Source organism: Protomyctophum bolini (genome assembly GCF_963924005.1).
Source record: "Protomyctophum bolini genome assembly, chromosome: 15".
Lineage (NCBI taxonomy): Eukaryota > Metazoa > Chordata > Actinopteri > Myctophiformes > Myctophidae > Protomyctophum > Protomyctophum bolini.
The window spans coordinates 18,724,783-18,736,810 of NC_137876.1; the positions used below are offsets into that span (position 1 = coordinate 18,724,783).

The window sequence follows — 12,028 nt, forward strand, 5'->3', positions numbered from 1 at the left end:
AGGGGCTGTACCGCAAGGGGGGAGGAGGAGGAGGAGGAGGGGCTACTGGGGTGGAGGGGGAGGGGCCTGTGGACATCTGGGCGGTCATCAAACCGGGCAACGTGCAGCAGAAGATCGCCATCTTCACCTCCGTCGTCGGCCCGCCCATCGGAGGATCGGGCGGCTGGCTCGATGAGGCCCCCCCGAAACACGAGGTCATCACCATGGCCGCTCCCACTCCCGCCAGGGGCGTGTCTCTGAAGGTGAATGATTGATTGATTGATTGATTTGATTTAATTTGGTGTTCATCTGGGATGTTGGTGTCGTGAGGTAAAGACGTTGCCTATGTTGGTGTCGTGAGGTAAAGACGTTGCCTATGTTGGTGTCGTGAGGTAAAGACGTTGCCTATGTTGGTGTCGTGAGGTAAAGACGTTGCCTATGTTGGTGTCGTGAGGTAAGGACGTTGCCTATGTTGGTGTCGTGAGGTAAAGACGTTGTCTATGTTGGTGTCGTGAGGTAAAGGACGTTGTCTATGTTGGTGTCGTGAGGTAAAGGACGTTGCCTATGTTGGTGTCGTGAGGTAAAGGACGTTGCCTATGTTGGTGTCGTGAGGTAAAGGACGTTGCCTATGTTGGTGTCGTGAGGTAAAGGACGTTGCCTATGTTGGTGTCGTGAGGTAAGGACGTTGCCTATGTTGGTGTCGTGAGGTAAAGGACGTTGCCTATGTTGGTGTCGTGAGGTAAAGGACGTTGCCTATGTTGGTGTCGTGAGGTAAGGACGTTGCCTATGTTGGTGTCGTGAGGTAAAGGACGTTGCCTATGTTGGTGTCGTGAGGTAAAGGACGTTGCCTATGTTGGTGTCGTGAGGTAAGGACGTTGCCTATGTTGGTGTCGTGAGGTAAAGGACGTTGCCTATGTTGGTGTCGTGAGGTAAGGACGTTGCCTATGTTGGTGTCGTGAGGTAAAGGACGTTGCCTATGTTGGTGTCGTGAGGTAAAGGACGTTGCCTATGTTGGTGTCGTGAGGTAAGGACGTTGCCTATGTTGGTGTCGTGAGGTAAAGACGTTGCCTATGTTGGTGTCGTGAGGTAAAGGACGTTGCCTATGTTGGTGTCGTGAGGTAAAGGACGTTGCCTATGTTGGTGTCGTGAGGTAAGGACGTTGCCTATGTTAATAATAATAATAATAATAAAACTTTATTTGTATAGCACCTTTCATGACATGAAATGCAGCTCAAAGTGCTTTACAGAGAAATGGAGGATAAAAGAAAAGCATGGCAACAACATTAAAAACAAGCAGTAATGCAGTGAGGACATGAATAACAAAAAATAAAAATAAATAAAAGATCAATTAAAAGCAATGTTGTAGAAGTGGGTCTTGAGCTGAGCTTTAAAAATGTCTACAGAGGCTGCCTGACGAAGGTACAGTGGGAGCTTGTTCCATGCCGACGGCCCGTAGAAGCAAAAAGCTGCTTCCCCGTGTTTTTTAGTTGCCATTTTTTTTGGCAAAGCGAGCAGGCCGGCAGTGGAAGACCTTAGGGGGCGGTTTGGGACATATTTAGGCAGGCAGTCATGTAGGTAGGAAGGTGCGAGACCATTGAGAGCTTTATAGACAAGTAAAAGAATTTTAAAATCAATCCTAAAAACAACCGGAAGCCAGTGCAGTGATGCCAAAACTGGAGTAATATGTTCTCTCATCTTAGTTCTAGTTAAAACTCTGGCTGCTGCATTTTGGACAAGTTGTAGTCTGTCAGTTGTTTTCTTAGGCAGTCCTGAAAAGAGTGCATTGCAGTAGTCAAGCCGAGAAAAAACAAAGGCGTGGATTAGCGTTTTTGCATCGTCCAAGGACAAATAGGCTCTGATTCGTGCAATATTTCTAAGGTGAAAAAAGGCAATCTTGGTAACATGATTAATGTGTGAATTGAAATTCAATTCAGAATCAATAATAACCCCCAGGTTCTTTACTTTACTGTTACTTTCTACAGTCAGGTTACCAAGTCTGCTTATTATTGATTCTTTCTGCTCACTAGAACCGATTATGAGAACTTCTGTCTTATCCTCGTTTAGCTTGAGAAAGTTCTCACTCATCCAACATTTGATGCTAGACAGACAGGTCAACAGCGGGTCTAAAGCACAGGGATCATCTGGAGCCACAGAAAGATAAAGTTGGGTATCATCAGCATAGAAATGAAAATTGACTCCGTGATTGGTAATGAGTTCGCCCAATGGCAGTATGTACAAGGAGAAAAGCAGAGGGCCAAGAATCGAGCCCTGTGGAATACCAGAGCTGATGTCGTGTTTGTCTGAGTCAAACTCGGCTAGATTGACAAAGTAACTTCTGTTTGATAGGTATGAGGAAAACCAGGACAGGGCCGTACCAGACAGGCCTATCCAGTGTTCCAGACGCTGTATTAAAATTGAATGATCAATCGTGTCAAATGCAGCCGTTAGATCTAGGAGTAGGATAACAGATACATGTTTCTTGTCAGCAGACACCCTAAGATCATTAATTACTTTTACAAGTGCTGTTTCTGTGCTGTGACCTTTCCTAAAGCCAGATTGGAATTTGTTGTGCACATTATTGTTCTGTAGAAACACATCCAATTGATGAAAGATGCATTTTTCTAAAACCTTGCCCAGAAAGGGTAGATTTGACGTTGCCTATGTTGGTGTCGTGAGGTAAAGACGTTGCCTATGTTGGTGTCGTGAGGTAAAGACGTTGCCTATGTTGGTGTCGTGAGGTAAAGACGTTGCCTATGTTGGTGTCGTGAGGTAAAGACGTTGCCTATGTTGGTGTCGTGAGGTAAAGACGTTGCCTATGTTGGTGTCGTGAGGTAAAGACGTTGCCTATGTTGGTGTCGTGAGGTAAAGACGTTGCCTATGTTGGTGTCGTGAGGTAAAGACGTTGCCTATGTTGGTGTCGTGAGGTAAAGGACGTTGCCTATGTTGGTGTCGTGAGGTAAAGGACGTTGCCTATGTTGGTGTCGTGAGGTAAAGGACGTTGCCTATGTTGGTGTCGTGAGGTAAAGACGTTGCCTATGTTGGTGTCGTGAGGTAAGGACGTTGCCTATGTTGGTGTCGTGAGGTAAAGACGTTGCCTATGTTGGTGTCGTGAGGTAAGGACGTTGCCTATGTTGGTGTCGTGAGGTAAAGACGTTGCCTATGTTGGTGTCGTGAGGTAAAGACGTTGCCTATGTTGGTGTCGTGAGGTAAAGACGTTGCCTATGTTGGTGTCGTGAGGTAAAGACGTTGCCTATGTTGGTGTCGTGAGGTAAAGACGTTGCCTATGTTGGTGTCGTGAGGTAAGGACGTTGCCTATGTTGGTGTCGTGAGGTAAAGGACGTTGCCTATGTTGGTGTCGTGAGGTAAGGACGTTGCCTATGTTGGTGTCGTGAGGTAAAGACGTTGCCTATGTTGGTGTCGTGAGGTAAAGACGTTGCCTATGTTGGTGTCGTGAGGTAAGGACGTTGCCTATGTTGGTGTCGTGAGGTAAAGACGTTGCCTATGTTGGTGTCGTGAGGTAAGGACGTTGCCTATGTTGGTGTCGTGAGGTAAAGGCGTTGCCTATGTTGGTGTCGTGAGGTAAGGACGTTGCCTATGTTGGTGTCGTGAGGTAAGGACGTTGCCTATGTTGGTGTCGTGAGGTAAGGACGTGGCCTATGTTGGTGTCGTGAGGTAAAGACGTTGCCTATGTTGGTGTCGTGAGGTAAGGACGTTGCCTATGTTGGTGTCGTGAGGTAAGGACGTTGCCTATGTTGGTGTCGTGAGGTAAAGACGTTGCCTATGTTGGTGTCGTGAGGTAAGGACGTTGCCTATGTTGGTGTCGTGAGGTAAAGACGTTGCCTATGTTGGTGTCGTGAGGTAAGGACGTTGCCTATGTTGGTGTCGTGAGGTAAAGGACGTTGCCTATGTTGGTGTCGTGAGGTAAAGACGTTGCCTATGTTGGTGTCGTGAGGTAAGGACGTTGCCTATGTTGGTGTCGTGAGGTAAAGGCGTTGCCTATGTTGGTGTCGTGAGGTAAGGACGTTGCCTATGTTGGTGTCGTGAGGTAAAGACGTTGCCTATGTTGGTGTCGTGAGGTAAAGGCGTTGCCTATGTTGGTGTCGTGAGGTAAGGACGTTGCCTATGTTGGTGTCGTGAGGTAAGGACGTTGCCTATGTTTGTGTCGTGAGGTAAGGACGTTGCCTATGTTGGTGTCGTGAGGTAAAGACGTTGCCTATGTTGGTGTCGTGAGGTAAGGACGTTGCCTATGTTGGTGTCGTGAGGTAAGGACGTTGCCTATGTTGGTGTCGTGAGGTAAAGACGTTGCCTATGTTGGTGTCGTGAGGTAAAGACGCTGCCTATGTTGGTGTCGTGAGGTAAGGACGTTGCCTATGTTGGTGTCGTGAGGTAAGGACGTTGCCTATGTTGGTGTCGTGAGGTAAAGACGTTGCCTATGTTGGTGTCGTGAGGTAAAGACGTTGCCTATGTTGGTGTCGTGAGGTAAGGACGTTGCCTATGTTTGTGTCGTGAGGTAAAGACGCTGCCTATGTTGGTGTCGTGAGGTAAAAGCTGTCTCTGTTCCACAGATGAATATTGTGAAAATAGCAGATCTACAAGCTCACAAATGCATCTCGTTGGGAGGCGTTGTCAGCTTGTAGGTCGTCTATTTTCAAACGTCTTTATATTATTAGACAATTTGGTCCAATGTTTCACCAGTTTTTCTAGCATGGTTTGTTGATTACTCTTGATGCAGTAAAAAAAATGTCTTGTCACTGTACTTGTCATCTGCCCAACATCATGTGGGGAGACTGGGGACATAACATTATGTGTCCCCATTAAAACCCTTTAAGTGCCGGAAGTGCATCAAAATAAAGGCTCCGGGGTGCCGGAGTTGTCTGAGTGCTTTTACTCTGAAAGCCATAAACCGGAAACACTTTCTTAAAAAAGTTGACTTGACAAATAGACCTCACAATCCCCGATCATCTTAATATATTTATATACGCTCCAAAAAGCGTTCATATTTTGCGGGAGAGACGGATGAGGAGCAGAAATGAAGCGCCAGCATATCGATCCATTCATCACCACGGAGAGCGCCCTGGATCAGGAGATACGAGTCATTCTTTCCGCCACGCTAACATGGGAGTCAATGACAAGCTAATAGTTGCACAGAGCCTTGGCATACGGCAAGCGAAAAGCGAATAGGAATAATTCTGAATATTCTTATCTCGCCCCGTGTCGTTTAGACATCGCTAGGACGTCCACAGACGTCGACGGCACCTCTCGGTTCCAATCCTTATGACGTTTCCAGACGATTTATGTACTAAATGTGTTAAAAAAGTGCATAAAAAGTAACACATGAACCATTTCTAACCCACTCAGGTGAAGGGGGGCGTGCGGGACAGGGAGAGATGCTCGTCCGCCAAGCGACGAAGGCGATCGAGGAGCAATCGCCACCACCACCACCACCACCACGTCCTCCATCACCACCACCACCAGCAGCAGCAGCAGCAGAGAGAGCTCAACACCGGCACCACCAGCCCTGGAGGAGAGCAGCAGCAGCCCTTGGGCCTGGCAGCCCGAAGGAGTGTGGGAGAAGCCGCGGAGGAGGATGAGGATGGCGCGGGAGGAGGAGTGTGTGTCGTGGATATGGTGGCGCTGTTGGAACAGAAAGCCAACGTCAACGACGTGCACACAAGCTGTACCACCAAAGCGCCGCCGCCGCCGCCGCATCCTACCGCCGCGCCTGCTACCGTGCCTCCCCCTGCTCCTAACGAGGGCTCCGAGGTGGTGGTGGTGGTGGAGGAGGAGGAGGAGGTGGTCAGGGTGTCCGACATGGTCGCCAGGCTGGAATCCGAGTGTCTGAAGAGGAGCAACTCCTCGTCTGGCGGAGGGCTGTCGAGGAGCAACTCCTCGTCGGGAACAGGGCTGTCGAGGAGCAACTCCTCGTCGGGAACAGGGCTGTCGAGGAGCAACTCCTCGTCAGGGGCAGGTCTGTCGAGGAGCAACAGTCTGCGGAGAGGCCAGCCTCCATCACCTCCCCTGATCACCTCCACCTCCTCGCTGCTGCCAGAGGTCCAGCTAGTCTCCTGTGCGCTCCCAGTCGAGCCCGTCCGTCCCAGTGAGGCCGAGCGCGCTTTGGACCGGGAGGCGCCCGAGAGCCTCCTCCAGGTGGACCGGGAGGCCCCTGAGTGCCTGGAGATTTGCCTGGAGGAGGTGCGGGGTGCTCCCAGACCCAGCGGCGCTCAGGAACCTGAAGCGGAGCCTTTGACTGAAGACCATAGTGACTCCCTGAACCCAGAGCCTCTGGAGGAACCACCCCCGGGCATGTTGTTCTTCTCATCTGGCCCTCTCTGCGCGCACACCGCGCGTGCCCCAACACACACCGCGCGTGCCCCAACACACACAGTCTCTCACAGTCCTCTCTCCTCCTCCTCCTCGGAGGCTCGGCGGAGCTCCTCCTCGGACGACGAGGAGGAGGAGGAGGAGGAGGAGCAGGGGGGCGCGGCGGGCGTGGCTCTCTTCCCGCTGCGCCGCAGCGTCTCCCAGGAGTTCCTGGCGGTGCGCCAGCTCATCCAGCGCCTGCTGGACCCGCAGCCCTTCCTGACGCTGCTGCCGCACCACCTGCTGGTGGCCGTCTTCTCGCTGCTGCCCACGCGCGCGCTCGCGGCGCTGCAGTGCTCGTGCCACTACTTCCGCCTGGTCATCCGGAGCTACGGCGTGCGGCCGGCCGACTCGCGCTGGGTGGTCGACCCGCGCTACCGCGACGACCCGTGCAAGCAGTGCAAGCGGCGGTGTACCGGGCGCGGCGACGTGTCCCTGTGCCGCTGGCACCACAAGCCCTACTGCCAGGCGCACCCGCACGGGCCGGGCTTCTGGATGTGCTGCCACGGCGCGCGGCGGGACGCGGCCGGCTGCAACGTGGGCCTGCACGACAACCGCTGGGTGCCCGCCTTCCACAGCATCAACCCCCCGCCGCCCGCCGTCTACAGGGGGCGCTCTGGCGGCGGCGCTCAGGAACCTGAAGCGGAGCCTTTGACTGAAGACCATAGTGACTCCCTGAACCCAGAGCCTCTGGAGGAACCACCCCCGGGCATGTTGTTCTTCTCATCTGGCCCTCTCTGCGCGCACACCGAGCGTGCCCCAACACACACCGCGCGTGCCCCAACACACACCGCGCGTGCCCCAACACACACCGCGCGTGCCCCAACACACACCGCGCGTGCCCCAACACACACCGCGCGTGCCCCAACACACACCGCGCGTGCCCCAACACACACCGCGCGTGCCCCAACACACACCCCGCGTGCCTCTACACACACCCCGCAAGTCGATACACACGCCCCGCCAGCCCCAACACACTCCGTGCATGCCCCGGCGCACACGGCGCAAGTCTCTGCTACACACACCGCGCACGCCCCTCCTCCAGACGCCTGCTCCACCACGGACAGTCCTCTCTCCTCCTCCTCCTCGGAGGCTCGGCGGAGCTCCTCCTCGGACGACGAGGAGGAGGAGGAGGAGGAGGAGGAGGAGCAGGGGGGCGCGGCGGGCGTGGCTCTCTTCCCGCTGCGCCGCAGCGTCTCCCAGGAGTTCCTGGCGGTGCGCCAGCGCATCCAGCGCCTGCTGGACCCGCAGCCCTTCCTGACGCTGCTGCCGCACCACCTGCTGGTGGCCGTCTTCTCGCTGCTGCCCACGCGCGCGCTCGCGGCGCTGCAGTGCTCGTGCCACTACTTCCGCCTGGTCATCCGGAGCTACGGCGTGCGGCCGGCCGACTCGCGCTGGGTGGTCGACCCGCGCTACCGCGACGACCCGTGCAAGCAGTGCAAGCGGCGGTGTACCGGGCGCGGCGACGTGTCCCTGTGCCGCTGGCACCACAAGCCCTACTGCCAGGCGCACCCGCACGGGCCGGGCTTCTGGATGTGCTGCCACGGCGCGCGGCGGGACGCGGCCGGCTGCAACGTGGGCCTGCACGACAACCGCTGGGTGCCCGCCTTCCACAGCATCAACCCCCCGCCGCCCGCCGTCTACAGGGGGCGCTCTGGCGGCGGCGCCCTGGGGGGGGGGGGCGGGCACGGGCAGCGCCACGAGGACTCGATGGAGGACTGAAACCCATCACAGACTTTTGGTTCATGATTTTTTTTTTTTTTTTTTTATATGTTTTGGCTTTTCTCTTTTTTTTCCTTTTGAGGGTTGTGGGTTTGTCTGCTGTCCTATGAGGGCTGAATCTCTCTCTCTCTCTCTCTCTCTCTCTCTCTCTCGCTGTGTGACTGTGTGTGTGTGTGTGTGTGTGTGTGTGCACACCTCCATGTATGTGCACGCCTGCCTGCCTGCCTTTTCTGTTGTTGCCGTTAGCATGTTGCCGATACGTCTGTCTTCGGAGTGTGGGGCCGGTCGTCCTTGTCAATACAGTACTGTAATGAACCGGCGCCCCCTGTCTGCAGCTCGCGGCCCGGTAGGGGTGTCGCCCCCAAAAGCTACGGGAAAAAAAAAAAAGAATGAAAAACATCGATCGAAAAGAGCTTATCGAATACGTGTTGTTTTTTTTTGTTGGTTTTTTTAATGGGAAATTCTAATGCCACCGAGAGCTTGAATGCCGGCTGCTTGAGTTTCAGACACACAACAACCTGCAAAACCACCTAGATTAGAATTATGTCCCACCACCAGAACGCGTGACTGGAATTCCAGATCTACAAGCTCACATGTCGCAGCGACATGTCGTTTCAGCTTTCAGATCTGCCATTCTTGTCAAAGATATTTAATATAGAGTGAAAACCCTAGTATTGACCCCCCGCGGTGGGACTCCCCTGTGGGACTCTCTGGTCAACTAAGTATATAGGATTTAACTGGTCAAAGAAATAGTCTATAATTGAATTGAATCGTGAACGGTGGAATTTCAGAATGGTGACGTCGCCATCTGCACTTTATCCCCGCCTGTCCATTTCCTGTCTCCCGCTCTGCGAAGTCGCACGGGTTGGAAGAGAACCTTCAGCCAAAGTTCCTCTTCTACCCAATTGGTGGCATTGGCGTAGGCGTCGGCGGCTTGCATGGGGCGATGCGTTAGCTATCAGCGCTGTGCGATGACCACTTCAAATCCACTAGGAAGGAGCGCTTTGCTTCCATAACCATTCATGAGACGACTATCTGAAAGAAGTGAAAAATTGTCGATCGACAAGACGCGATGCTATGTGCTTGTGAGGTTGTAGATTGTCTATTTTCGCTATTTTTGCACACAGCGCTTAAGTGGTTATAAGAATTCTATCAGGCGTTTTTTTTCTTGTTCATGTATAAGAAATTGCCCCAAAATACGTATCCATAATACATGCAGTAAATTGGTTGTTGGTTTCTAAATATGTTTTGATATATTTTGGGTTAATATTAGGCTTGGTGGTGGTGGTGGTGGTGGTGTTATGGGGACACCCGGTGGTCAGGATGTGGAGCTGCAGCAGGGTACGGCATGGCAGAAACGGACATAGTAATGGAAAAACAACCTGCCTGGTGGGAGAAAACTGTCTGGGAGCTTTTTATTATGGGGAAAAAACAAAACCTAGCTTACCTTTTGACATGGAAACGCCACAAGAAATAGGTGTGTGTGTGTGTGTGTGTGTGTGTGTGTGTGTGTGTGTGTGTGTGTGTGTGTGTGTGTGTGTGTGTGTGTGTGTGTGTGTGTGTGTGCGCGCGCGCGACTATATTTGTGAGGGCCATCACATGTCTCACAAGAACAATAATTGTTTTATGGTAAAAAGGCTTGATTTGTACCTGGTTGGGCTCTGCTGTAGCGGACCCAAAATGACCGATATCAGCGATGTTGCTAGTCCTAATAAAATGTCATTTTTAACAAAGTGCAGCGCTAAACTCTGTCTGGTCTTATACGGTTATAATTATTCCTTTTGTGTGTGTGGGTATTTCTTTTTTTTTCTTTTACCCCCGAATTCCAAATCGTGCCACTTTAATATTTGCCAAATGAAAGTCCATACAAACATGGAACATTATAGGGAGTAAACGCGACACGTTTTGAGCTTGTCGATCGGCTTCTCCACAATAATCATGGATGCAGTGTCCGGGGGTTTGAGAGGTTACAGACTCACAGGCTTCAGGACTAGTGGAAGGTAAAAATGGCATCGAATGACCATTGCGTTATAGTACACCGGTTCCCAGACACTGGGCTTGGGACCCATCTGTGGGTCGCTGATACATTTTTATGGGTTTATTTTTGTTTTCCTACATTTTGTTTTAAATCATTTGTCAAAAACATTACCAAAAAAGCTAAATATATATATATATATATATATATATATATATATATATATATATATATATATATATATTCATGAATTAAAAACAAAATGTAATTTTTTTTTCTCAGTAATTTCTTTAAAAAAAGCCAATTCAATTCCATAAATTAGAAAACAAATGTTTAAGAATTAGTAAAAAAAAATAGCAGATCTACAAGCTCACAACGCGGTGTGAAGTGACGCGTTGTGAGCTTGTAGATCTGCTATTTTCACTAGTTTGGGTCCCGGGAAACGTCCAATAGATTTTTGGGGGGTCTTGAGTTAAAAGGTTTGGGAACCACTGAGATAGTATACATAAAGTGTGGTGTGTGTGTGTGTGTGTGTGTGTGTGTGTGTGTGTGTGTGTGTCTGTCTGTCTGTCCTTGGGAGAATCATGATGTAACTTCTGCACCTTTTTTGTTCATGTTTACATTTGTACATAAATCAGAGGTTGGTTTTATTATTAAAAAGACGCGGAGCGGAGCAGCGTGGCTTTGTTTTACCCTTTCTTTTAGTCTCCGTGTTTATCATAATTGTACATAGTGGAGAGCGCGGGGAGGTTCCACGACCATCTTGGGAAAAATAATTTTAAAGAAAGTTTATGGGTGGAGAGAGTGGAGACCAATGTAACATTATTGCTTTTTGAAGCTTACTTGGATTCTCTGGATGCTCAATGATAAATAAAGTTTTTCTTTTGTGAACGACTCTGTCGTCTTTGTGGTGTTTTTCCAATATGCAGGTATGTTGAATCATTCAGAATCTCTATTGTCCCTTTTACAGGAAGAAAGTGTGATTGTAAGTGTTTTGTTTTGACTGAGTAGATTAGTGTTGTTTAGGCCAGTCTAAATGTAAGTTTTTTTTTGTTGACTAAATCTGGCTTAGCAGAACTGTTCAAAATATGAATATTCTTTTTAATGTGGAAAAGCAGGCTTATGCGACGTGTTGTGAGCTTGTAGTTTGGCTTTTCAACATTATGGTACACGACTATAAAGTGTGGCGTCAGTTGTTGGAGTGCAGTCACACTGAATTGTGATGCTTTTCAATGGGAACGGATACTAAAATAATACTTTCATGGTCCACGATAAAAAATGATGGAAAAAAAGAGCATAAATCATGACTTTCATGGTTTCAATAGTTTTTCATGGTTTGAAGATAAAACAAAAATGCTTTTGAAAGGTTTTCGATGATGGTTCTTTTTTTTTTTAAATGTAAATCATGCTTTTTGACTACGTACTATAGCAGAGGACGCGGAGGAGAGCGTTTCCGGGAATCTGTCCGTCGCGTCAGTCAGCCGCGGAGGTGGAGCTTAATTTTCCATCCACCAGCTGTCTTAAAAACCCGGTTTTGAAGCTGTGCGCGAAGGTCTGCCTGCGGATTTGTCGCAGTCCCACTGCCTTTCAGAACGACGAGTGGCCCAGGAAATGATTCTCCATTCATTTTCTCCATAGGCTTTTGAAAGAGTATTTATATAAAGACTGTTACGCTGTGGACAAAGCCAACTCGGATCGTGACAAATCATGACAACAAACGCAATGTTTTGTGCCGACCAAATAATTTGAAAGAAGAAAAAAACTAATTATTTGATCGACCCAAAACATTGTAATTATTATTGTCATGATTTGTCACGATCCGAGTTGGCTTTGTCCGTGGCGTAACAGTCTTTAAATAAATACTTTTTGAAAAGCCTATGGAGAAAATGAATGGAGAATCTTTTCCTGGGCCACTCGTCGTTCTGAAAGGGGGCGGGAGCTAGTGCCATGTTTGTGTGCCATATCAACATATGACACCACATAAAACTTCCA

General features: G+C 50.0%; 1 protein-coding gene across 1 annotated transcript; it reads left to right on the forward strand.

Moving 5' to 3' along the window:
• Positions 1 to 11: 11 nt before the first annotated feature.
• fbxo34 (F-box protein 34) lies at positions 12 to 10,234 on the forward strand (the record flags this gene model as incomplete). Its single annotated transcript, XM_080783349.1, has 2 exons — positions 12 to 242; positions 5,338 to 10,234. Coding segments are annotated over 2 exons (2,955 nt in total), but the record flags the coding sequence as incomplete, so codon positions are not given.
• Between the last annotated feature and the right edge of the window lie 1,794 nt (positions 10,235 to 12,028).